Source organism: Oryctolagus cuniculus, chromosome 20, assembly GCF_051225735.1.
Source record: "Oryctolagus cuniculus isolate XC-2025 breed Fujian yellow rabbit chromosome 20, ASM5122573v1, whole genome shotgun sequence".
NCBI lineage: Eukaryota > Metazoa > Chordata > Mammalia > Lagomorpha > Leporidae > Oryctolagus > Oryctolagus cuniculus.
In genome coordinates this window covers 42,277,694-42,303,861 of record NC_142886.1, presented here as the reverse complement: position 1 = coordinate 42,303,861, position 26,168 = coordinate 42,277,694, and the positions used below count along the sequence as shown (strand labels likewise).

General features: G+C 57.8%; 1 protein-coding gene across 1 annotated transcript in view; it reads right to left on the bottom strand.

The window, feature by feature from the left end:
• RIN3 (Ras and Rab interactor 3) overlaps window positions 1–26,168 on the bottom strand; it is a 117,096-nt gene that overhangs the window by 54,590 nt on the left and 36,338 nt on the right. Inside the window, exon 3 of the mRNA XM_051826438.3 lies at window positions 7,806–7,923. Coding sequence (XP_051682398.3) covers window positions 7,806–7,923 — 118 coding nt within the window. The remainder of the gene's footprint in view (window positions 1–7,805; window positions 7,924–26,168) is intronic.

Here is a 26,168-nt window from a genome sequence, read left to right as displayed (position 1 = left end):
TGCATGTTGTCTCTCTCCTCCTTTATAGTCCTCTTCCACCAATCCCAACTCTGCTACCCACACGCCGAGCACGCTGCTCTCCTCCAATCAGGAGCAGCTCCTGCAGCTTGTCAAGTTGGTGAGAGGCAGCTGGGTAGAAGCTGTTTACTCCTCTCCCAGCGCCATATTGTGGGAGAGCAGATGCATAGAATAAGTCTTAACTCCAGTAACAGTCTAGTCCGAGTTGCTCCCCACACTCCCCTTCTGATACGGCTTCCTGCTAATGACCTGGGAAAGCAGCAGAAGATGGCCCAAGCACGTGGGCCTCTGCCACCCACATGGCAGACCCCAAAAAAGCTCCTGGCTTCGGCCTGGCCTAGCCCCAGCCATTGCAGCCATCCAGGGAGTGAATCAGCAGATCTCTGTAACTTTGACTTTCAAGTAAATAAATAAGTATTTTTTAAAAAAGATGGGAATTGCACTCTGCTTCATCCCCAGAGCTTATGAGAACTGCTGGCACCTTGAATGCCTACTGCACGTGGCACTGGAGATGTGCCCGTTTTACAGATGAACAAACTGATTCAAAGAGAGGCTCAGTAACTTGCCTGATATCATGAAGTGATAGAGCAGAAGAGAAATCCAGAACCGTCAGCTTTTCCAAAGCTCACGCTCTCGAAGAGGCTTTTAAGGACAAGAATGCAAGACTTAGCTGTATGCAATCAAGGCCGCCTCAGCTGGAAGGCCCAGAGGCCGCCTCTCCCTGCCAACAACCAGCATTGCTCCCGGCCTCTCTCCACAGACTCAGCACATCTTGATGCAGGCCACATCCCATGTGGGGACGAGTCAAACCAGGAGCGCGGAGACACAAAGGCGTTCGGGGCCACTCTGCTGCGGGGAGGACTCGTCCAGAATCCCAAAAGCCCCTCGGCCCAGGGGAGAGAACCGTGGGTGCCACTCAGCACAGGATCCACACAGCCCCCTGCCGGGCAGAGGACAGAACCACGGGTCCACACATCGGCCCATGTCTGGGCTGCATTCCCAGGTTAGAGCCAATCTGTCAACTCCAGCTACCGGACCTGAGCCACACTCCAGCGAGCGCAAGACTTGCTGGGGGTGGAAGAGACACTGGCTGGGCTGCCAGGCAGCCGGGGTGCAGCTGGGCAGGAGAGGGGACAGGGAGTGAAGTTGGGGCTCCCTGGGGAACACAGACTGCATGGTGCAATGGGCAGTGCTGGGGGCACCCCCACGCGGGCCAGACCACGCTGTCCATCACTTTCCCATGGCTCCTCTCCCAGAGATAGGGCCCAGGGACTTTCATGCCATCATGTGAATGTCATTGTCACCACATCCAAAGCCCATGAGTGAGAAAGAAGCTACAGGCTGAGCATCCCTAATCTGCAACTTTTTGAGAGAAGCGCTTGGTGCCAAGAGTGGAAAACTGCACACCTGCCTTCACGTGACGGCTCACGGTCGAAGCGGAGGTGTACCAACAGCTCAGCGCGGGGCAGGCACTTGGCTGAGTGATTGATGCCCACGCCCCACATCAGAGCATCCGGTTTGACACTTGGGGCCCGCTCCTGATTCCCGCTTCCTGCTGATGCTGACTCCGGCAGGCAGCAGTGACGGCTCAAGGACTTGGGTGCCTGCCCTCCCTGGGGAGACCTGGATTGAGCCCTGGCTCCTGGCCTCTTTCCTGGGTCAGGGGCTGTTGTGGGCATTTGAGGAATGCAGCACAGATGGGATCTCTCTCTCTCTGCCTCTTTTAAAGACTTTGAATATTGCGTAAAATCACCTCCAGGCTTTCTGCATAACGTGTCTATGAAACACGTGGATTCCATCTTTAGTCTTCAGTCTGCTTGTGTATATGCAAATATCCCGAAGTCTGAAACAGTTCTGGTCCCAAGCATTTCGGAAAAGGGCTACTGGAGCTGGCGTGTCCCCCTGGCCAAGGGGTTCATTTGGCCCATCCGGGGCAGGGCTGCCGCCGGGAAGCCACCCTGACCGCCCTCCACCCCCTGTCCTGCTCCGTCATCCCCTGCCCCCTACCCCTCGCCCTGGCCCCCGCTGGCTCCATTCCCTCCGCACACATACAGCAGGCCCTGGGGGGGTTCCAGTAAGGCCAAGAGGTGACCCTGGCATCAGTCTTCCTGGGGGACACAGGAGAGGATGACACTTGCTCACAACACTTGCTCCGCCCCCTGCTGGCCACATGCCCCCGGGGGAATTCTAGTTCCCATCCACTTTCCCTGGATGTCCATCCTGGCCACGTGACCTGTCGCGGCCAATGAGATGTGAAGGGAAGTGGCACCTGCCACCGCCAAGGGGCTCTTTCAGGCCATCCGGGCGCTGAGTTCTGCCCCCTCCTGCCCTGTGCTGCTGGGTGCTGCTCCTTCAGCCTGTGCTGCAGCACGCCGATGCTCTCATCAGGAGGGTCAGTGGGCACGTCACAGAAGGGGTTTGCGCTGGTCACTCTGGGCTAGCCTGGGCTAGCTTGGACTAGCCTGGGCTGCCCGGTGCAGGCTGTGTCAAAGATTCCCTTCACAGACAGGAGAGGACGCCCGGAACCCACACAGACATGGTCCCCGTGCTCCCTGCTCGCAGCGGACTGGGGCCACACACGAGCCTGACCGCCCACTCCCGGGGTATCCCCTCGTCTCCTTCCCCCGCCTCAGCTCTGCGTGGGGAACCCCAAGACACGGCCCCGGGCCTGGGCCTTTTCCTTGCTCACTTCCTCCTCCAGCCACCCCGACTGCAGCTGCCACTCCCTTGGGGAGGCACCAGCACCGTTCCCCTCTCATGGTCAAGGACACTGAGGCTGAGAGGGAAAGTGACTGGCCCGCGGTCACCCAGGCAGAGCTGGGAAGCAGAGACTCCGGCCCAAGCTTGAGTCTATGCCACAGAGTGGGGTGCGGGAGCAAGAGTGAGTAGACAGGGACTCACGGAGGCAGGGAAAGGGACCACGGGCTCTCGCTTGGTGTGCCCGAGGCTGGCCCTGGCGGAGAGCCCTGGGGAAGGAGGCGGGAGCAGTGGGGAAACCAAAGAGCCAAACAGAAACTGCAGATGACAGCTGTGAGCTGGCGATGAGCGCGCAGCACCAGTGACTGCAAGAGGTGGGCTACACAAAGGATCTGGGGTTCTGGTTTTGCTCATCGTGTTAGCAAACCTGAGCATGGCGGTTTTATATAGATAAAGATTTTTATTCTACTTATGTGAAAGGCAGAGTGATGGAGAGGGAAGGAGAGAGAAAGAGGTCTTTCATCCGCTGGTTCACTCCCCAAACGCTGCCAAGGCCAGGGCTGGGTCAGGCTGAAGCCAGGTGCCTGGAGCTCCACCCAGATCTCCCAGGTAGATGGCAGGGGCCGTGCACTCCGGCCTCCTCTGCTGCCTTCCCAATTGCATCAGCAGGGAGCTGGAGTGGAAGCAGAACTGGCAGGATGTGAGCTGGTGCCCTGAAGCGGGATGCCGGCAACACAGGCAGCGGGTTAGCCTGGCCCTGAGCACTGAGGTTTTAAAGGTGTCAAAGTGGAAAATGAGATTCGTCCACAGTGGCCTGGGAGGAAGACAGGAACCCAGAGAAGCAAGCGGCTTCCTTCCCCGAACGCCCCGTTGTCTCTGGGGCTTGACAAACCTCTGCTCGATGGAATGGTAGGGAGGCTCCTAACCCTTCTCCCAGGCCCACCCGTGTGCTTCCGTGTGAAATCCAGTTTCAGCAGGAAGCTTGCAAAGTGGGCTGAGCAAGAACCCCCAGCCTTGATATGCGATCCCCAGGATATGTGATCCGGTCCCTGCCGCCCCACACGCCCCGCCCCCTGGCGGCTGATGGCCCTGGACTGCCAGCAGCAGGAATCCTGTCGCCTTGGTGCAGCCGCATCCTCCCCGCCCACCGAGACGCCCCTCTGTCTTCTTCCTCCTCCGACCCCCGCCTGCTCCTCGGCTGTCGATTCCCAGCAGCCCATGCTGGATCCAGGATTGAGCTGGATTCCACACTGAGGTCTCGTTCCCCCTACCACAACAGCTCCTGGAGGAGACCTGATTTAACGACTCTTCAGCCCTGATCCGAAATGAGACGTCAAGGTGGATCTGACCTTGATTCCCAGGGGAGGTGACGGGGCTGGAGAGACCCAGAAGTGATGACCCTGGAGGTGGCAAAGGAGCCCGGGCCAAGGGGGAAGGCAGAGCTTCCAGATTCCCTGTGATCTCTTCCAGGAAGCCTTCCTGATTGCCCTGCCCTTCAACACCTCCCCCACCCCCCCCCCCACCCCCCCCGGCTCTGGGCCCAGGCTGCCGCTTCCAGCAGCTTCCCCAGCGCTGGGGTTGGAATTCAGCAGCACAGCGGCCCCGAGGTCTCTAAAGGACCGCAGGGAAGCCGCGTTCCTCTCTCGGGAAGAGGCGGGACTCACACGCTGGCCCCACGGTGGGTCAACGGCGGGGGGGCATCATCTCTCAGGAGGCCATCAGCTGTGCGGCCCCCGCAAAGGATGCCTTCCCCTGGCTGGGGAAGAATGGAGCCAGGCTCTTACAGGGCAGCAGAGGCCCCAGCAGCCCGACCCCTTCCACGGTCACCGGACTGCACCACCCACTTGGTCCAGGAAAACTGGCACTCACTCCCTTCCCTCTTTGAGGACCCCACGCTTTCTTCCCCACTGGGCTCCACGGGGCACAGGGGTCATTTAAAGACCAACCTTCACCTTGGCTGCACACTCCCCAGTGAGCTCACTCCCGGCAGTCCACCCACACACTCCGCTTCCTCCTGGGCACTCAGTTTAACTACATTTCCCAGGCTCCCCCGCAGGTGGGTCTAGTCACATGACTAGTTCTAGCCAATGGGATGGGAGCCCAGGTAATACACCCACCCAGAAGCCCCCGCTTCCCCTTCCAGAGCCTGTGCTTGGCGTCAACTGCAGGGAACGGGAGGCCACCTGCCGAGCGTGCAGTGCTCCGTCAGTCGGGTCTTTGATCAGGAATCCCAGGTTTAAGCCGTTACACCTTCTGTTGTTACTGTGGCAGCCACTGTTCCTCCGTGCTCCCGTGTGCTCCTCCGCCAGACTCCCCATCCGACAGGGAGTCTGACACCCTACATGGTCGCTGATGTGCCGTCTCCTCTCCACCCACGTGGAAACTCCGAGAGGCAGGGGCTGTGTCATTCCTCCTGTGTGCCCAACAGCAGAGCAGGGCCTGGCACACAGCGGGTGTCCCGGGGCCAGCAGCGTGGCACAGCAGGTTAAGTCGCCACGTGTGATGCTGGCATCCCATACGGCAGCGGTGGCTCGAGTCCTCCCTGCTCTGCTTATGACCCGGCTCCCTGCTGTTCTGCCCCCAGAGAGCAGCAGTGGATGGCTCAAGTGCTTGAGTTCCTGCCACCCACATGGGAGGAGTGGATGGAGTCCAGGCGCCTGCCTTTGGCCTTGCCAGGCTGCTGTGGCCACTTAGGGAGTGAGCCAGTGGATGGAGATCTCTCGCTGTCTCTCTGTTGCTCGCTCTCGCGCACTCTCTCTCTCACCCTGACTTTCAGATAAATGAATAAACCTTAAAAAATAAGAGTGGAGGCCGGCGCGGTGGCACAGCGGGTTAATGCCCTGGCCTGAGGCACCGGTGTCCCATGTGGGCACGGGTTCAAGTCCCGGCTGCTCCACTTCCAAGCCAGCTCTCTGCTGTGGCCTGGGAAAGCAGTAGAAGATGGCCCAAGGCCTTGGGCCCCTGCACCCATGTGGGAAACCTGGAAGAAGCTCCTGGCTCCTGGCTTTGGATCGGCACAGCTCCGGTGGTTGTGGCCAATTGGGGAGTGAACCAGCGGATAGAAGACCTCTCTCTTTCTCTCCCTCTCTCTCCCTCTCTCTGCCTCTCCTCTCTCTGTGTAACTCTGACTTTCAAATAAATACATAAATCTTAAAAAAAATAAGAAGAGTGGACATCCCACACAAAGGCGTGAGTGGCACCTTACCCACTCTGTGTGGGCCTGGGTCTCTGTGGAAAGACTCCTGCATAGCAGGACTTCCTCGTCCAAGCCTGGGGCTGAAAATAAACCTTTTTTTTTTTAAATTTTATTTATTTATTTTTTTGACAGGCAGAGTGGACAGTGAGAGAGAGAGAGAGACAGAGAGAAAGGTCTTCCTTTGCCGTTGGTTCACCCTCTAATGGCCACTGCAGCCGGCGCACCGCGCTGATCCGAAGGCAGGAGCCAGGTGCTTCTCCTGGTCTCCCATGGGGTACAGGGCCCAAGCACCTGGGCCATCCTCCACTGCACTCCCGGGCCACAGCAGAGAGCTGGCCTGGAAGAGGGGCAACCGGGACAGAATCCGGTGCCCCGACCTGGACTAGAACCTGGTGTGCCGGCGCCGCTAGGTGGAGGATTAGCCTAGTGAGCCGCGGCACCGGCTTGAAAATAAACCTTGAATTAGACAAATGCCCCTCCTTTGGGATGCAGCTTGGATGTCCCCTCCTCTCTGCTCCCCTCCCCCCAAGACCTGCATCCCCCGTGGCCCTCAGCCACAGCTCCCTCCACAGGGACACTGGTTACTATGCACAGGAAGGGCCAGCGCCTGTCCCGGCTCAGCCAGACTGGAGACCCTGGAGGCGGGGGCTCTGCTCTGGCCACCTTCACATCTCACCGGTGTCCAGCACAAGTGCCTCTTGGGAAACCATCCCAAGGGTGTCCAGTGGAGCCTCTTCCACAGTGGCCACTCAGCTGCTAGCCAAGGGCAGAGCTTCCCGCCCAGCCTGGGTCCTCTGGAGGTGGGTGTGAGCCGGCGCTAGGGACACTGCCTGGGTTCTGCCTACGCTCACAGGTGCAGGTGCACCCATGGCCCCCGAGGAGGGGGAGCCGGGACACACGGCCGAGCCTGGCAGCGCGAAGGGGCCCAACCTGATGGCACTGTGGAGCAGGGTACATCCGCCCTGGCCCCGGGCCCCACACAGATCCTTACAGGTCCCTGCAGCCCCGCGCACACACAGTGCTCTGTCTGGCAGCGTGCTCACCTGCTACACCCTGACAAACAGCCCAGGAGCCATTACATCCTTTTCACAGGTGAGAAAGCCAAGGCTCAGAGGTTGACTTGTCCTGGATCATGGTTTGCATATATGCTGAGCTAGCCCTGAGCTGTATATACGTATATGTTGAGCAAAATATATGTGTATATGCTGGGCTGTATATGTGTATGCTGGGCTGTATGTGTGTGTATGCTGGGCTGTATGTGTATATGCTGGGCTGTATATGTGTATATGCTGGGCTGTATATGTGTGTATGCTGGGCTGTATATGTGTGTATGCTGGGCTGTATGTGTGTATGCTGGGCCGTATGTGTGTATATGCTGGGCCGTATGTGTGTATATGCTGGGCTGTATGTGTGTATGCTGGGCTGTATGTGTGTATATGATGGGCTGTATGTGTGTATATGCTGGGCTGTATGTGTGTGTATGCTGAGCCGTATGTGTGTATGTGTTGAGCTGTATGTGTGTGTATGCTGGGTTGTATGTGTGTATGCTGACCTGTATGTGTGTATATGCTGGGCTCTATATGAGTTTCTGCTGAGCTGTATTTGCTGAGCCATATGTGCATATCTGCTGAGCTGGCCCCGGGGCTCGGACATCTCTGCTCTTTTTTGACTTTCTCCTGCGTCCTCGCACAGCTAACGGGCACGCCAGTGCTAAGTGGAAATGAACACAGAGTTCTAGCGATGAGCAGAGTTCAAAACAAGCCACTCCAGAGGCCTGCAAGCTTTTCCCCTCCTCGCCCTCAGCACCTCCGGCAGCAGGAGAGGCTGAGGCTGGCAGGTGCAGCCTCTGTCCGGGCCATGTGGTGGCAGTGAGAACGAGGAGGAGGGCACTTACTGGATTTCTCTTCTTTAATGGAGTACTCCCGCACCTCGGACGCGCCCTCGTGCAGCGAAGGGAAGTGGACACACAGCACCAGGTGCTTCCGGCTGCAGTCGCGGCGCACCAGGAACATCTGGAAGCAAGACAGGGAGGGGCCGTGACTGGAAGGCCTGAGGGGCCGTGCTGTGGGGCAGCCTCCCCCTGCAACACCGGCATCCTACCGGGCCCCTGCTACTCCACTTCCGATCCAGCTCCCTGCTAATGTGCCTGGGAAAGCAGTGGAAGATGGCCCAAGTGCTTGGCCCCTGCACCCACGTGGGAGACCTGGATGGAGTTCTGGCTCTTACATTTGATCTGGTCCAGCCCTGGCTGTTGCGGCCATTTGAGAAATGAACCAGCGGATGGCAGATCTTTCTCTCTCTCTCTTTCTCTGTCTTTTCCTCTAACTCTGACTTTCAAATAAATAAATAAATATTTTTTTTTTGACAGGCAGAGTGGACAGTGAGAGAGAGAGAGACAGAGAGAAAGGTCTCCCTTTTGCTGTTGGTTCACCCTCCAATGGCCGCCGCGGCCGGCGCACTGTGCTGATCCGATGGCAGGAGCCAGGTGCTTCTCCTGGTCTCCCATGGGGTGCAGGGCCCAAGCACTTGGGCCATCCTCCACTGCACTCCCGGGCCACAGCAGAGAGCTGGCCTGGAAGAGGGGCAACTGGGACAGAATCCGGCGCCCCGACCGGGACTAGAACCCGGTGTGCCGGCGCCGCAAGGCGGAGGATTGGCCTAGTGAGCCGCGGCGCTGGCCATAAATACATCATTTTTTAAAAGGTCTGGGAAGAGGATAGAGGAGAGCAAAGTGTCGGATGCCTTCTGGAAGGCTCCCGAGACGAGGTGGTGGCTGGGGCAGTCACACATCGCTCAGGAGAACTGGTTCCTCCCCAGGAGCCTGGAGTCCACGCCCTACCGGAAGCTCCTTGCGTCTCAGGTACTCATTTGCCCACTGAGAGCTTCAGGCAAATCAGAGCTCCTCAAAGGGAGTTGTGGCCAGAGTCCATGGGGCGGGGGATGCGTGCAATTCCTGGGCCCCATCCCAAGATGCTGATGCCAAGGTGAGTGGACGGGAGTCAGGCTGCATGGTAGGCACTGGGAAGGCGGTTTGGGACAGTCACAGATATTGGCAAATCTCACTCTCCCCTCCCCTGCAAAAATGAAAATGGCTAAAATGCTTAACATTGCGCCCTGGTGTGACAGGTGCCCTCCAAAACTCCCCGTGTGGCCACAATAAGGCTGTCAGTCAAAGTCTGCACCTGCTGAAAACACCCAACATGGCTGCTGACTGAGTCCCAGCCACACCCCCAGGCCTGTGGTCATTACAGTAAAATTCCCAGAGCTGACACTCCCGTTCCCATCATGCACCTGACGCCATGACACTTCTGAGAATTCTTCAGAAGTCACCAAATCCCTGGAAATCCCGGCTCTTTCCTGGAAAACCTCACCGAAGCTGCACCTGCTGTGTCTCCAGATCTCACCAGGGCCCCGAACCTGCGGCTGCGCTCCCGCCAGCTCAGGCCCACACTCCATCGTGAGTGCGCACTTTTGTTTTGCTGCTAAGTTTTACTCTCCTGCTGTAACATCATGTCTCCATCCTTGAATTCTTTCTGCCTCAGGAGAAGAGCCTTGGACCCTTGGGCCCCCAGGGTGACCCCCATTTCATGGGTGAACAGACAGGCACTCCCATCTTAACAGGACCACATCCCCAGGCTGCTGTGACGACTGACCAAGGGACAGCCTTTGAGGACTTGGCCGCAGGACCCACTCCAGGAGGTCAGCCTGGACAAGGTCTCATGGCTCTTGGGTGCAGCCCCCAAAATGGGTGCGAGGAGCCCCCACATAAGAGACCTCTCCTTACAGGCCCAGCCCCATCTGGCAAAGGTGGCTCTCGTCTCCTGTGGATTGATTTCACTCTGATAACACAATGGCCCTGGGCCCCGAGAGTACGCCAGTGCACCCACCACCAACGCTAGCTGAGGTCTTAACCCCAGCCAGGGCCACTGCTCTCCCAGGGCCATGTCAGGGAGGGCACTCAGATGCCTTTCATAAAACCTCCTTCTCAGAGCCAGCACAGGGGGGCAGTGGGTTAAGCTGCAGTTTGTGATATGCCAGATCCCTTATCAGAGCGCCAGTTCAAGTCCTGGCTGCTCTGCTTCCAATGCAGCTCCCTGCTCATGAGCCTGGGACAGCAGCAGAGAGTGGCCCAAGGACTCAGACCCCTGCGCCCACGTGGGAGACACAGATGGAGTTCCTGGACCCTGCCTGTAGCCTGGTCCAGCCCTGACTGTTGGGGCCATTTGGGGAGTGAGCCAGTGGATGGAAGATCTATCTCTGTCTCTGCTTCTTTCTAACTGTGCCTGCCAAATAAATAAAATAAACTTTAAACAAATAAACAAATAAGCCATCCTTTTCAGAGGTGGCCAGCCCCGCCCAAGGGCACCCTTCTTTGCCAGGTGACACGTCCTGGAATCTCCCCTGCCCTCTGGGGGCAGCTGTCCCAGGGAAGGGGAGGGCCTGAGTCACAATGCTCCCCTCCCCTCCACCCCTACCCAGACCCCACGGTCTGGGGCTACAGGCTGGGAAACAAGGAATCTGGCCCGTGGCAGAGGGGGGTTGGGGCATCCCAAGGGTGAGGATGTGGCCACCCCCAGCGGGGAGCACTCCTAGCCCCCTACAGCTCCCTCTGGCCTCCGCCCCTCTGCCCCACATTCTGCTGCCACTGTTAGTGACTACTAGCCTTCGTACTGCTGTCTCATTACGATGGGTCACAAAACACCAACGTGACCGCTGACCGTGTCCCAGCCGCGACCTCAGGCCCATTATCAAGTCATTATGCTAAAATGTCCATGGCTGACACTACCATTGGTGGCACTGTGACCTGGCACACAATGCCTCCCTGGTCTGTCCCAAGCCCAAACATCACTGCCTTAGCTCCCACGATTCCACTTCTCTCACTCAATCTGGGGGAAACTGAGGCAGAGAGCAGCCAGGAACGCTCCGGCTCAGGGGGCTGGGAGTGCTGGCTGAGATTTCAGCTCAGCCTTGGACCCCACATTTTGGGCCCTCAACTTCTCGTCTGCCTGAGTGACGGAGTGGGGCGCTGGCTTTGAGGTCAGGCCAGGGGACACAGCATGAGACCCGTGAAGGGTGTGTCTGGTGTGGGGAGCAGCTCGGACTAGACTAAGTTACTGGAATTAAGACTTATTCTATGCATCTGCTCTCCTCTGTGGGGAGCAGCTCGGACTAGACTAAGTTACTGGAATTAAGACTTATTCTATGCATCTGCTCTCCTACAGTATGGCGCTGGGAGAGGAGAAAACAGCTTCTACCCAGCTGCCTCCAGTTCAACCAATAAACTGTAGGACTTGCTCCTGATTGGAGAGCAGCGTACTCGGCGTGTGGGCAGCCGAGTTGGGATTGGCGGAGGAGGACTATAAAGGAGGAGAGAGACGGCATGCACCAGGAACATCTATGGGGAACATCTAAGGGAACCCTTGCAGCCCCCCAGAGAGCCGGCCGGCGGTGTGCCGCTCCCCTGCGGAAGTGGGGAATGCGGCCAGGGGGAACTGCCCTTCCACGGAGGTGGAAGGGATAGTAGCCAACCCGGGAAGAACCAGCAGCAAACCCGGGGAGGGCCGAGCAGACGAAAGAACAGCGCAGGGTCCTGTGTCGTTCCTCCACGAAGAGGGGGAGCGACATCTGGGGTGGAAATGCAGGCAGGCGGGGTGCCGCCAGCCTGGAGCGGGCCCTGCTCGGGGGCCCAGAGGAGGCACCTGCAGCCTTGCTCTCTGCTCAGAGGAGACGCTCGGCTCCCAGCACGGCCTTGCTCTGCTCTGAGCTGCAGCAACACTGGACTGACACCAGGCCTGTCGCCTTTCAGAGAAAAGGGGTCACGTTGCCCCTTCTGCAGAGGTGCCCAACTGAGCTGCCCCCTTGCCCGCCCGGCCCGTGGGAACCAGCAGAGGTGAGGCACTCGGAGTGTGCCCGTGCGTGCACACGAGGGTATGTGTGAGTGTGGCAGAATAGTAATAAAAGTTACAGAGCTGGCCTTTGTGTAGGATTCCTGGCACGGAGCTCCACACCCTGGGGGTTTCCTGATGCTGCTCACAACAAGCACTTCCCAACCACACCACGCCTGGCTGATGCTCACAGGTGACCCCTGGGACCCTCGGCTCTGGGGAGGGGCTGGCTGAGCCCCTGACTAGAGGGTGTACCTGTCCGGCCCGCCTGGGCATGACGGGGTGACGGGGGAGAAGGATCAGAGACTGGGCTCCAGTCGCCCTGTGAAGACTTCTTAACCTGCGAGTGCCGAGCCACTCTCACACCCGAGACACGCTTCCCCTGGGACCCCGATGACCCACACTCTGGGGCTCCTGTGGGACTGCCTACTGAACTAACCTGGGCAGGGGTCCTGGGACCCCCACACTTGTAGCCGGTTTTGGAGGAAGTGCTGACAGTCTGGGGAGCCCAGGTGTGGCTGGCACATGAAGGAAGATGGTCCTGCGGGGGCCCAGCCTGAACTTGTGGGGTCGGCACTGAGTCCCAGGGGGCAGGGTCCAAACTGAATTGTTGGACACCAACTTGGTGTTGCAGAATTGATGTTAGCGGGTGAGTGTGTGTACACACGAGCAAGGGCGTAACTGCGAATGTGTGCACATGTGAGTGGGGGTGGGGCTGTGTGTGCACATGTGAGGGTCTGAGTGTGACTGCACATGTGAGCAAGGGTGTGACTGTGCACACACATGAGGGTGGGAGTGTGTGCACACGTGAGGGTGTGGGAGTGTTGCACATGTGAGGGGTGTGAGTATGTGCACATGTGAGTGGGCATGGGGGTGTGTGTGTGCACATGTAAGGGTGGGGGTATGAGTGTGTGTGCATGTGAGTGGGGGCAGAGGTGTGTATGTGCACATGGGAGTGAAGGGAGTGTGAGTGTGCACATGTGATCGACTGCACACATGTGAGGGTGGGAGTGTGTGCACACGTGAGGGCATGTGGGAGTGTAAGTGTGTATACACATGAGGTTGGGAGTGTTGCACATGTGAGGGTGTGTGTGCACATGTGAGTGGGGCTGGGGGTGTGAGTGCACATGTGATCGACTGTGCACATGTGAGCAAGGGTGTGACTGTGTACACATGTGAGGGCGGGAGTGTTGCACATGTGAGGGTGTGTGCACATGTGAACAAGGGCTGGTTGTGTGTGTGTGTGCACATGTGAGTGGGGGTGGAGGTGTATATGTGCACATATGAGTGAGAGTGGGGTGTGGGGGACCCCCGCAGGACCATCCTTCCTTCACGTGCCAGCCACACCTGGGCTCCCCAGACTGCCAGCACTCCTCCTGAAACCGGCTACAAATGTGGGGGTTCCAGGACCCCTGCCCAGGTTGGTTCAGTAGGCAGTCCCACAGGACCCCCAGAGTGTGCGGTCACTGGGGTCCCAGGGGAAGCGTGTCTTGGGTGTGAGAATGTGTTCACCATGTGTGTGTGCACATGTGCGTGTGTACAAGTGAGGGTGGGGGTATGAGTGTGCACATGTGAGTAGGGTGGGAGTGTGTCCATGTGTGTGTGTGTGATGAGTGAACACTGTGGTGTCCCCCGGGCCACTCCCCTGAGTAGGACACAGGAGAGAGACGAGCAGGAGTCGGGGTGCCCTCAGGAAGGTCGACAAGGCAAACTTGGGCCCCAACCATGAGCCAGGGCCGCAGCTGAGGCTGGCGCCATCCTGACCTGACCTCAGTCTGGGGGCCCCGTGTTCTCGGGGGGCGCTCCCCGGGCACTGTGGGCACAGGTGCAGGCCGAGCTCCCTGCACACCCGAGGCATCGGCCCAGGCACAGGCCGTGTTTCTCAAACTGTGGATCACAGCCCGTTAGTGTGACTGTCACTTGCAAGCTTCTAAAAATAAAACAGAAAGGGGCCATGTGTTAGGCTGCCACCTGCACTGCCCACATCCCTTTTGGGCGCCAGTTCAAGTCCTGGCTGCTCCATTTCCGATCCAGCTCTCTGTTATGGCCTGGGAAAACAGTAGAAGATGGCCCAAGTCCTCAGGCCCCTGCACCTGCGTGGGAGACCTGGAAGAAACTCCTGGCTCCTGGTTTCTGCCAGGCACAGCCAGGGCCATTGAGGCATTTGGGGAGTGAACCAGTGGATGGGAGACCTCTCTCTCTGTTTCTCCCTCACTCTGTAACTCTACCTTTCAAATAAATAAAAAAGTAAGTAAATAAAAACAAAACAGAAAGGAATGAAACAGAAGACGCTGGCCTGTAGTAAAATAATCGTGTACTAGAGAGACAGAAAGGGGAGGAGCCACGGGCCATTTACTCCCAAGGACTGGCTCCATTCTCCCCTCAGGACCCCGCCCCCATCCAGCTCTCCCCAGGCAACCACAGGGCTGCGGGCCTCCACCCACCCGAGCAACCTGCGCTGCCCTGCGGCCTAACCAGCCCTTCACAGCCACATGGGGCCACCTCCAGGCTCTGTCACTTTGCTCAAATGCAGCCCCGTCCTCTGCCCTCCCAGTCAGAAGCAGGAAAGAAGACGGGCAGGAGCCCACAGGCCCTGAGCAGCCAGCTTCCATCTCTGTGACCCCTGGGCCTCAGGGCTGCGATCTGAAAATGCAGGTACCACGCCTTCCGCCACGCAGCAGGTGCACAGAATGCAAAGCCCCGCCTCCCACGGCTGCCTGGGGTGAGCCGGGCTCCACTTGCTCCTGGTTTCCCTGTCTCAGGCTCTGTCTGGAGCTGGGCTCCCGTCGCCACGTGTGTGTGTGTGTGTGTGTGTGTGGTGAAAAAGACTGCGAAGGCGTTTCCTCGTGGTCGGGACACGAGGTTTCCAGAGGCAGGACAAGAGCGGCCCAAGCAAGCTGATGCGCAGACAGTGGGGATGGGTGGGGCAGTGGCGGGCGAGGGGCTCGGCGTTAAGGCAGCGGCTGGGCTGCCGTTCACGCTCTGAGCCCGGCACCTTACACCCGCCAGCACTGTGTTCTCTCGGCCCTGCAAAGGCCGCAGACTTGGGGTACAGAGGGGTTGGCTAGACTCAAGGCCACACAGAGGGCATGTGCAGATCAGAGCGGGTGCTGTAGCACCTTGCTTGTCTCTTGCCAGCACCCGGGTTATCTACTGGTTGGGGGGCAGGGTTTCAACAGGGCTGGAAAGTCCCCAGGCTGAACTCTGCGGCCCCCGACTCTGCACACCCAGCACCCGCCTCCAGTGTGACCACAGAGTCCTCACGCGGTGCCTCTCTGTGCCAGGGCAGTCACGGGGCTCTTATCTGAAACCGTAAGGCACTGCCTGGGGGTGGTGGGGGCCGTGAGCTCCGAGCCCTGGGCAGGGAGGGAGGCTGAGGTGGGCCGCAGTGGCTTCTTCCTGCCCAGGTGGCTGTGGGTGCCCACTGCGGTCAGTGGCCTGCTTGGCCACCTGGAATAAGAGCGTCCATCCTGTTCCCCTCTGGGGAGGTTTGGCTGCTGAGCCGCTCACTGAAGGCCCTTGTAGGAGGCCACCATGACAGCAACTCAAAAACAGTGCCACTGTGTGGCAGGGACTTCTGAAGAACATTCTAGATTATGGCAACTGCCTTCCACACCCTCAACCTAGCAGAACGCAACCCAAGTCAGTGCCGGGCAGACCCGTCTGGGAGCTGCGTGTGCGCTCCTGTCCTCCCAACGCCAGGTGTGCAGAGCTTATGCTCGGGAGAGCTGCAGGTGGGCACCCGAGCTCCTTCCCCCGCACCGTGGGGCTTCTACATGCAACTCCTCCAGACCCCCACCCCCTTACTTCTCACTCTCCCCGCTGCAGTCAGCTACTGAAAATGCATTCATCTGTGCCACGCAGGAGCTGTGTGTAGGTCCAAGGACAAGTTCCGTTGACTTCCTAGTCTCAATTTCTTCACCTGAACGTGAGCATGAGAATACCCATCATTCAGGGTGGCGGTGAGAACTGCTGACCCTGTGTACAAAGGCCTGGTACACAGTATGCCCTTAATAAATAAAGGGGGGCTGGTGTTGTAGCTTATGGGTACCTGCAGCACCGGCATCCCATAGGGTGCTGGATCACGTCCCAGCTGCTCCACTTCCAATCCAGCTCCCTGCTAAGGCCTGGGAAAAGCAGCAGAAGATGGCCCAAGTGCTTGGGCTCCTGCTACCCACGTGGGAGACCCAAAAGAAGCTCCTGGCTCCTGGCTTCAGCTTGGCCCGGTCCTGGAGTGAACCAGAGGATGGAAGATCTCTCTCTCTCTCTCTCTCTCTCTCTCTCTCTCACTGTAACTCTGACTTCTAAATAAAAACAAGTAAATAATTAGTAATCATTAGTATTGTTAAGGACTGCCACCATTCGCTGGGAACTTAACCATTTGCTAAGATTCCAAGTACGTAATCTCATTTGAGAAAATACATTATAATAATTAACAAGATTACCACTGTGCTTAAAACAAGACTGAAAAAAGAGACAGGAAAAAGGACTCAAAGAGCATTAAACCCATGTGACAGATCAAAAATGGCCACAAGTCTTTGCTGCTCCTCCCATCAAGGGAGTCTATTTCCCCACCCTTAGGAGGGTGGCCTTGAAACTGCCATTGACCAAAAGAATGCAGCAGAAGGACAAGGTGCAGTTCTGGGCCCAGACCTCCTGAGACTTCCCGGCTCCCACACCCAGCTCTTTGGTCCACTGCTGTCATGTCCTGGAGCTGTGTGGCCCAACCAACAGCCTGCACCCACTGCCGGACACAGAAGTGAGCCCATCCTGGACCATCCAGCTCCAGGCAATTAGTCCGACGGCTGACCCCAGGAGCACCCAGCAGAAGAACTGCTCAGCTGAGCCCAGTCTGGACTGCTGAATCAGAATGACGGCTGTTTCGAGCTGTGTGTGTTGGGGAGGTTTGTTTTGCAGGGGTATGTCCTAGCCTTGGTGTACCCCCCTTCTCTTCCTTCTTGCTGCTGGGGGTACAGAGCTCTGTGGGGAAGTTGGAAACAGTGATGTGGCCCAGCCCCTCACTCTACAGCCAGAGAAACCGAGACCCCAGGTGGGTAAAAGACCTCCTGAGGCTAGGACAAGGACACAGGACCAGCGACCCTCACATCAGGGCTGTGACCACTGCAATCCACAAGCTCCAATCACCCTACCCCTCCAATGTTAGATGGGCAGGTGCTCCATGCCAGGCAGCAGGCTAGGGGCCTTAGACATCGGGATGTTAGGCCCACTGCACAGACGGATGGCTGGGATGCCTGGAGCTACAGCTGGCATCCTGCCGGCATAGGGGGACAAACCTGAGCACCAGACGCCGACACCTGGAAGACGGGAAAACAGCGAATGTGACAGAACCTGGAGATCTGGGTGCCGGACACATCACTGAGCTGCTTGAGCCGCACTGGTCCCGACCCCAGATTACTCATCAGGTCAGCCAAGGACCCTCATGGAATAAGCTACCACCCACTGGGTTTGTGGCTGTTTGAAGCTAAAAGCATTAACTGCTAATCCTGTGCCTCAGAGGATGGCTGAAAAGGCCACACTGCTGCCTTTGATATGTTATAAACACCAACAGGGGGCACTTCCTTCCCAGCCCTCCCCCCCTTTGTCCACTGGCACCCCTGAGGACAGTGGCACTGAGCCCCCTGCGTGCCTGTCCTCAGCCGTTCAGGGAGCACTCCACGAATCAGAAAGGCAGTGGGCGGGACACGAGGCACCGGACCCAGCAGCTCTGGACCTCAAGTCCCAGCCCTGCGTGGGGGCATGAGCCAGGGTGAGCCAGGAGGGACGCAGATGACAGGTGCAGGCACGGGCCCTTCTCTGTTCATCTCAGGACCCTGGCATTACTACAAATGGAGCAGTTCACGTTCAAGTCCATGGTCAACTCCCCTGGCTGATAACGTTCCCTGATGAACACACGTGGCGGGGCCCCAGCGTACCCAACCTGGGCTGAGTCAGCTATGCCCTCTGCTCCCCCTCTGTCTCTTCTCTCCTTTCGTCAGCTTCCCCAAAGCCCTGGGCTAGGCCCCCTGGAAAGCAGAATTCTCTCCCCTAATTGTGCAAGCTGCTGGGTCTCTGATTTCTCTGAAGAGCTGGGATCCCACCTCGCCAAACCACAGTGGGGGCAGAGTTACGAGCACGGGGCCACGAGTGGGGACACTTCCCAGTTCTGACGCCAGAGGGCTCTGTGTTCTCTGGCAGGTCACTTGCCCTCTCTGGGCTGGCTTTCCCAGCCTGTAAACAAGAGTAGGGAATCCTACCTTCTAGAAGATGCTTATTCAGCATCAGTGCCCGGGGTCTTTCCTGCTCATACGGCTTGCACGAGAGTAAATGGATGCAAGCAGGAGGTTGTGTGGCCAGCGACGGGATTCTCTCCCTGGCGACCTCAGTGGGCGTGGGCTTTGGAAAGACCCACTGATTTCAGGGCCGCTGGGACAGAGAAAGCTCAGGGAGAGAATGAAGCGGCCACTGCAGGTCCCCTCCTCTCCAACCGCACAACAGCCCAAAGCAAAATGCACAGTGAGTGTGTTTTCCCTTTTTGGCCTGGACACCCCAGAGCTGTCTGCTTTTCCACTGTTGCTTGGGGAAACTCTCCAAGCACACTCATTAGGGCAGGAACCTAGCAGTGGTGAGTTCTTTGGGAGGCCACGTGGCAGGGGCTGCTGGCCTGAGGCCCAGCCTAGACACACGTGGCGTGCATGTCAGCCTGCAGCAAAGGGCCTGGGGTCAGGAGTGAGTGTGTGTGAATGTGTATATGTGAGTGTGTGTGGGTCTGTGAGTGTGTGTATGTGACCACGTGTGAGCATGTGTGTAGAGGCAGATGTGAGAGTACGGGTGTTCAGGTGTATATGTGAGACTGTGTGTGAGCATGTGTGTGAATGCATATGTGACAGTGTGTGTGCCCACATGTGTGTGTGCAGGATGTGTGAGTGCATATGTGTATGCATGGGACTTGTGTGAGCATGTGTGTGCGTGTGTGCATGTCTATGTTTATTTGGAGTATGAGCACACGTGAAAATGAGTGTGTGTGTATATGTGAGAGTTTGTAGCATTGAGCATGTGTGAATGGATGTATATGTGTGTGCACGTGTATAAGTGTGTGAGCATGTGTGCGCATGTATGTGTATGCATGTGTGTGTGCATGTGTATGAGAGTATGTAAGTATGCACGTGCATAAGTGTGAACGTGTGTGATCGTGTAAGTATGTGAGCATGTGTGTATGAGTGTGGACGTGTATAAGTGTGTGGGCATGTGTGTGCGTGTATGTGTGTACATGCACGTGTGCATGTGTATGAGTAAGTATACACGTGCATAAGTGTGAACGTGTGTAATCGTGTATGTGTGTGAGCATGTGTGTATGCATGTGTATAAGTGAGAGTATGTGAGTGCAAATGTGTATAAGTGTGAACATGTGTGATCGTGTGAGTGCGTGAGCATGTGTGTATGAGTGTGTGCATGTGTATAAGTGTGTGAGCATGTGGCATGTGTGTATGTATGTGTGTGCATGTGTGTATGTGTGTGCATGTGTATAAGTGAGAGTATGTGAGTGCAAATGTGTATAAGTGTGAACATGTGTGATCGTGTGAGTGTGTGAGCATGTGTGTATGAGTGTGTGCACGTATATAAGTGTGTGGGCATATGTGTGCATGTGTATAAATGTGTGAGCATGTATGCATGTGTATAAATGAGTATGAGTGCACACGTGAACATGTGTGATCATGTGAGTGCGTGAGCATGTGTGTATGAGTGTGTGCATGTGTATATGTGTGTGCGAGTATGTGTGTGCATGCATGTGTGTGTGTATAAATGAGAGTATGTGAGTGTAAATGTGTATGTGTGAACATGTGATTGTGTGAGTGTGTGGACATGTGTGTGCGTGTATGTGTGTGCATGTGTATAAGTGAGAGTATGTGAGTGCAAATGTGTATGTGTGAACATGTGATTGTGTGAGTGTGTGGGCATGTGTGTGCGTGTATGTGTGTGCATGTGTGTAAGTGAAAGTACCCATGTGTGAGTGTGAACGTGTATGTGAGCATGTGTTTATGAGTGTGTGCATGTGTATAAGCGAGAGTAAGTACCCATGTATGAGTGTGAACGTGCATGTGAGCAGGTGTGTATGAGGGTGTGCATGTGTGTGAGAGTATGTGTGAGCATGTGCATGTGTGTGTGCACATGTGTGTGCATGTAAGTGTGTAAAGGGCTGTACAAAATCCTTAGAACCACCAAGGACTGCAGGTGGGAGAAACACACTGCCGAATCCCTTGACTTCACATGTGGGGAAACTGAGGCTGGCCCTCCCGATCCCCGCGTCGCCGACAGCAGTGCTCCGCCCTGGCTGCGCACGGAAGCCCCAAACACGCTGGTGCAAGAAAGCAGCATCTCTGGGCAGAGGCTGCGTCGACCCTGACAGCTGTCAGTTCCAGCTGCGACGGGAAGTCGGTCGCCCTCCGCCCTCACAGCCCCCGTCCTCAGGGCAGGCTCCTGGGCACCTCGGAGTCGCCTGACTTCTGGCACAGAGCCCCTGTGGGTCTCAGGGTGGCTGGAAAGACGAGGGCCAGCGCTGGGCCCACTGCAGCCCTGCACAGACAGACGGCCCAGCCCCGGGAAGGGGCCCCAGAGCAGCTCACTGAAAGCGTTTGCTGAAGTGACAAAGTGACAAGGACAAAGCTGGCATTCCCGGGCTCAGGCCTGTGAGGCGTCTAAACTGCAGCCAGGCCAGCCCATGTCACAGCTCCGGCCGCATCGGCTCCTGCTATGTTTGAGACACGTATTTTTGGGGCTGGTGCCCGGGTGCCGTGGCTCACTTGGTTAATCCTCTGCCTGTGGTGCCAGCATCCCATATGGGCGCCGGGTTCTAGTCCCAGTTGCTCCTCTTCCAGTCCAGCTCTCTGCTGTGGCCTGGGAGGGCAGTGGAGGATGGCCCAAGTGCTTGGGTCCCTGCACCTGCATGGGAGACCAGGAGGAAGCACCTGGCTCCAGGCTTCGGATCGGTGCAGTGCCGGCCGTAGTGGCCATTTTGGGGGGGTGAACCAGCAGAAGAAAGACCTTTCTCTCTGTCTCTCTCTCACTGTCTAACTCTGCCTGTCAAAGTAAAAAAATTAAGATACATATCATATTTTTAAGATTTGTGTTTATTTATTATTTGAAAAGCAATGAGAGAGAGAGAGGTGTCTTCCATTCTCTGGGTCACCTCCCCAATGCCCACTACAGCCAGGGCTGCATCAGGAAGAGGCCAGCAGCTGGAACTCCACATGTGGGTCTCCCACATGGATAGCAGGCCCACCCCCTGCTGGCCCCCAGGGTGTGCATTAGCAGGGAGCTGGCACTGCGAGTGGAGCCACACTGGAACCCAGGCTTTCCAGTACGGTGGCCGCACCAGACACCTGCCCCGACTACCACTCAAGCCAGCCCCTGCTGCCAACAGCAGTCTGACCAGATGGTTCTTTTACTGAAAGCCACTTTTTGGGGACTGGCATTGTGATGTTTATCAGGAAAGCAACTGCTTGTGACATTGGCATCCCATATGGGCACTGATTTGTGTCCCAGCGGCTCCACTTCCGACCCAGCTCCCTGCTAACAGCTGGAAAACAGTGGAAGATGGCTCGAGTATTTGGGCCCCTGCATCCATGTGTGAGACCTGGATAAAGCTTTTGGCTTTGGCCTGGCCCAGCTCCAGCCGTTTTGGCCATCTGGGAAGTGAACCAGTGGACAGAAGATCTTACTCTACTTTGGTCTCTACCTCTCTCTATATAACTCTGACTTTCAAATAAATAAATAAATCTTTTTAAAAAGTCACCTTTTGGTCTAGAAACCATGGCACCCCAGAGCGATGAGCACCCACAGCACCCAGAGCTGGTGTCTAGTATCACCCTCCAATCACAGGAACCAGGCCTGCTGGGAGAAATGGCCAGTGCCGGGCCGGGGCAGGAAATACCCAAGAAGAGGCTGCAGCCTCCCCTGTCGCCAGGAAGTAACGCAGTCATCAACAAGCAAACAAGGACACACATCTGCACGGTGACGGGGACACAGGGCTCCCCATGGCCAACCGGGGAACAACCTGAGCAACACAGTCGTAAAGTAGCACTGGTGTGCAACCCGGGAACAAGGTGAGCATGTACGACTCCGTGTGGAAGTGACTGAGTAAATGAATGGGGGCAGAAGTCCCAACAATTCCAGCAGATTCTTCCCCGAGGAGGTGCAGCACAACGGCCCGCCCCTTAGGGGTGGCCGGGCCCTGTGACTCCTCCACTTCCCCGGGAAACAGAAGGGAAGGGGGAGGGAAGCAGTCACCGTAGACCCCACCACAGCCAGCAGACCAAGGTCAACCCCACGGTTGTCACTCGGGCAGTACCCCACCTTTCCCTCCCCAGACCCACGAACGCCAGTGGAGCCATGAGACGAATCCCAGTTGAGGGATATAACTGCCAGGTGCATGACCAGTCTTCGTCAAAACGGTCAAGGTCACCATGAAAGGAAGCTGGAGAAACTATCAGAGCCGAGAGCAGCCCAAGGAGCCGTGCTGACTGCTGGGGGGTCCTGGGGCTCTGGGCAGGAGGGAAGAGCTAAGGAGATGTGAGTGCCCCGGCTCTGGCAGGCACCTGTGCCTCCATTGCGGCCAACACACCGCACGGAAGCTGGAGGCCAACCCGGGGAGAAGCGGAGTGCGGCGTCCCGGATCCCTCTCCACTAACGCGGCAGCCATTCTGTAGCCCATCCTGATGCAGGATGAACAGAGGTGGCTTTTGATCGCCCTGATTCTGAACACATACAAATCAAAACAGAGGCCCCCACATTCCCCACGCCTTATCAGAGAAGCGATGCCACCAGGGCAGGGGAGGGACGTGGTGGCCAAGGTCACAGGGACATTCCCACACAGAGGCCGGATCCTCAGCCTCCCAACCAGGGCCTCTTGGTGCTGGGACCGGGAGGCTGGGCCCCGGAGGACCCGGGCGACCTCTGAGCTCCCCCGCGGGGGGAGAGGGGCACCCATGCCTTGAAAAACCACGAAGTCCTTGTGCTGGCGGCAGCCAGGGACCCGACCTCCTGGAGATCACACCACAGGACTCGGCTCCCGCTGGCTGTGTTGGAGAAGACTGCACGCACGGCGACTCAAGGCGGCCACCCTTGGCATCAGGGCGTGAATTCAGGGCTTTGCTGTGAATGGGCGGGGCGGGCAGAGGCAGCGGCACTGCCTACGCTGCTGTCCCTTGGGCCGGTCCAGCCCCCGTGGTCTCAGAAGGCGGCGGTGAATGGGTGGTGCTGACCTTGACTGGGGTCTCCAGGGGCCTCAACTACTTCCTGTCCTCAGTGACTGGATTGTGGGAGAGGCCTGGGCTGCCTGGGCACATCCCCTGCCTGGGGTCCCGGGACCACCTGCAGCAGCTGAGGGCCCAGCCGGAACCTGAGCTGGAAACTGAGCGAAGCTTCAAGGAGGCCTCTGCCTCTGTCTCTAGGCCATGGGCAACCGGCCCAGGCTTGTTAGAGCCAGCCCAGACCCTGCCCACCCTGCAGCCTTCACCCCGTTGTCCCAGGGAATGGTGGAAGCCAGGCCCACTAGGGACTGGGCTGAGTCGGACAGCGGAGCCACGAGGGAGACAGACCAACACTGTCCAGCTCTCAAGGGGCTTGGGTTGGCACCAGTCCCTCCCTTCCCACGGCCTTCTATCCCTGTGTGCCCAGCCAGGCTCACGTCCACCTCTGGGCCTTGCCTGTGCCATTCCCCCACTACCCACCCCCTAGCTACTCTCTCCGCGCTCCCACTCCATGCTGCCCACGCAGCCTATGAGTCCCAGATCTGTGTTTGCCTCCTCCAGGAAGTCTGCCCAGATCACCTGACCTGGGTGAGCTCCCTCCGTCCTCCCTGCAGCCCACTGTCCGGTATCTCACATGGAACCTGGACACGCCCTCCCCACGCCTCTACTGCTCATGTTTGTGTGTGGAGCTCCCACAGGCCCCTCTGGAGGGCAGTGCTGAGATCCTGTCTTACTCATCTTTATGAATGTGGCCCACGTCCAAATTCATCTAGCACTGGCTGACCTCGGAAAGCGATTTCCATTGCTCTCCGCTACTCACCTGTAGGAGGCGCTTTCACCCAGCTGGGACTGTAACTCACCAGTGTGTGGCACTGGCCAGGTGACCACACTCTCGGGTAGAAGCGGCTGGAGCCCCGGATGGCCCGCAGGGGCCTCTGGCCCCACCTCGGCCGCTTGCTCGGCATCTCTTTGCCCACGAATTGGCTCTGGCGAGAGTCAGGCCTCACTTCGGATGCGCGTTTGCTGTTCTCACCTTTGGTATGGACTGCATGCTTCTCTGTGTCCCAGGAGCAGGCCACGCTTAGAAATGCGTGGGGCTCAGCTCATTGGCAGACTCGGCTCACTCGGGCAGAGAGAAAGAGCTGGGGAGTGACGCCTCACCCCCCCACAGTCTTTAATCTGTGACTGTTGGAGGCTAGGGACTCACGTGCTGCCCTCCCAGGAGGAGCTGTGTGGCAACACTGGCCCGCAGGGCTCCCACGTGGGCTGCAGGTCCAGCTGTCCCCAGGCTTAACTTGTGTGATGCTTCTCTTTGATTAGCTGCCTTCCCTGCCCCTGTCCCGCCACCCCTGCTGTCGCTTCCTGCAGCACCCCTTAAACCAACTGCTTGTACTCAAACCCTTGACTCGGGGTGTGCTGCTGGGGAAATTCAAACTAAGGCAGTCCTCGACCGCAGCTCCACCGTCTGTAAAATGGGTACAAGAGCAGAGACAACTTCACGGGGTTTTTGCAAGGTTGTAACTGTTAGGTCACCCGGCATAGCATTAGCAAGTGTTCTCCAAATAGAACTGTTTATTTTCAGTTACTCTTAAACTTTTTGAAGACAGGACTGAATCTTTTGGCAAAGAGGTCAAAATATACAGCTGGCCCGGTTTATCCTAGACAGCCACTTGGCTTCTCCTGGGACCGCCCCTCCCTGTGGGGTCTGCACACATGCCCTGGGAAACCCAGACAAGAGCCTTTCCCTCGGGCATCAGACACTGCACCCCGCAAGCGCGGGGCGGGGATGAGGCCGATCTAACGGGGACGTGGGTGAGCAGCCGGCTGCAGCTGGGGAGAGTCCCCTGGCGTGACTTCCTCCCCAGGGTCCTCCGCTGAAGCCAACAGTCACCACACAAGTGGGAAGCTTTGGGGGAGAGAAGGGAAACGCTGGAACGGCTCTCCCCAGAGCTGCAGCCGCCCCGAGCTGCCCTGACCCGGTCCGCTCACCCCTCTGAGAAACGAGACGTCTGGGGGCTGGGCTGGGACAGACGCCTCGCCAGGCCAGCCGCCGGCTCTGGGTCTTGCCTTCGGGGTCCCTCAGTCCTCATCCCCGTGGCAGCTGTCGCAAGGGGAGGCTGGGACTTGGCCAGAGGTCCCACGTGCAGGCCCACAGGAAGTGATGTGTTCCCATTAACCCCCAGCGTCCTAAGCTGATGGTGCTAAGAGAGTGGAAAGTTAATTTGGCTGTGCTGTCTACAGCTGGGGTCTTTGGGTGATTAGATTAGGGCGTGAGAGCGAGGGCCCGTGATTGGATCCTGGGGCTTTATGAGGAGGGGCAGAAGGACCACCCTGACACGGACACACACGCATGCTCCCCGCAGTGTGTGACCAAGGGCAGCCCCAGCCAGAGCCCGTGTCCTGCTGTGTGGACTTGGACTTCCAGACCCACCACTCAGAATCAACCTCTCTTCTTTATAACGTAGTCCCCTTGGGAATGTCATCACAGTCAGGACCCAAGGTGCAGCCGCCAGCCGGATGGATTTTCCTTGGTCTGGGGGAACCAGCCCACCGAGGGGCTGAGCCCTGTGCCTTTGTAACCGAGGCCTGCTCCCTGGAGACAGTGGAGCGCCATGAGCTGTGTCACAGGAGAACAGCAAGCACGCGGCCCCGCTGGTGCCCACTCCCACCTCTCTCTCTCTCTCTCTCTCTCTTATGTACCTACTTACCATCCACCCACTCAGCATCTACCATCTGTGCGTCTGTCTATCCATCCATCTTCCATGTCATAGGCACGGCACTCCTGGGAGTGGGATTAAGGCCCACATTTCAAAATGACGAAAGTGAGGCTCAGAAACCAAAGGTGCTGGTGGCAGAGCCGGACTCCGTCACCCAGCCCCCACTGTGGGGAAAGCCGTCTTCCCTCGGTCCTGATGCGCTCAGGGCCCGGATGTCTGGCTGAGCTCTCCAGGTCGGAGCAGGCCAGCGTGGGGGTGTTCCTGACCACACTGGCACTGCCTCTCGGGCGCCCCCGTGCCCAGACTGCCTGCTGGCCCCCACTCCCTGCCCTCCAAAGCAGAAACTGGCCCTCCAGGCCACTGCTGAGTCCTGCAAAGACACGGGTGGAAAAGCTGGTTGGCACAAGAA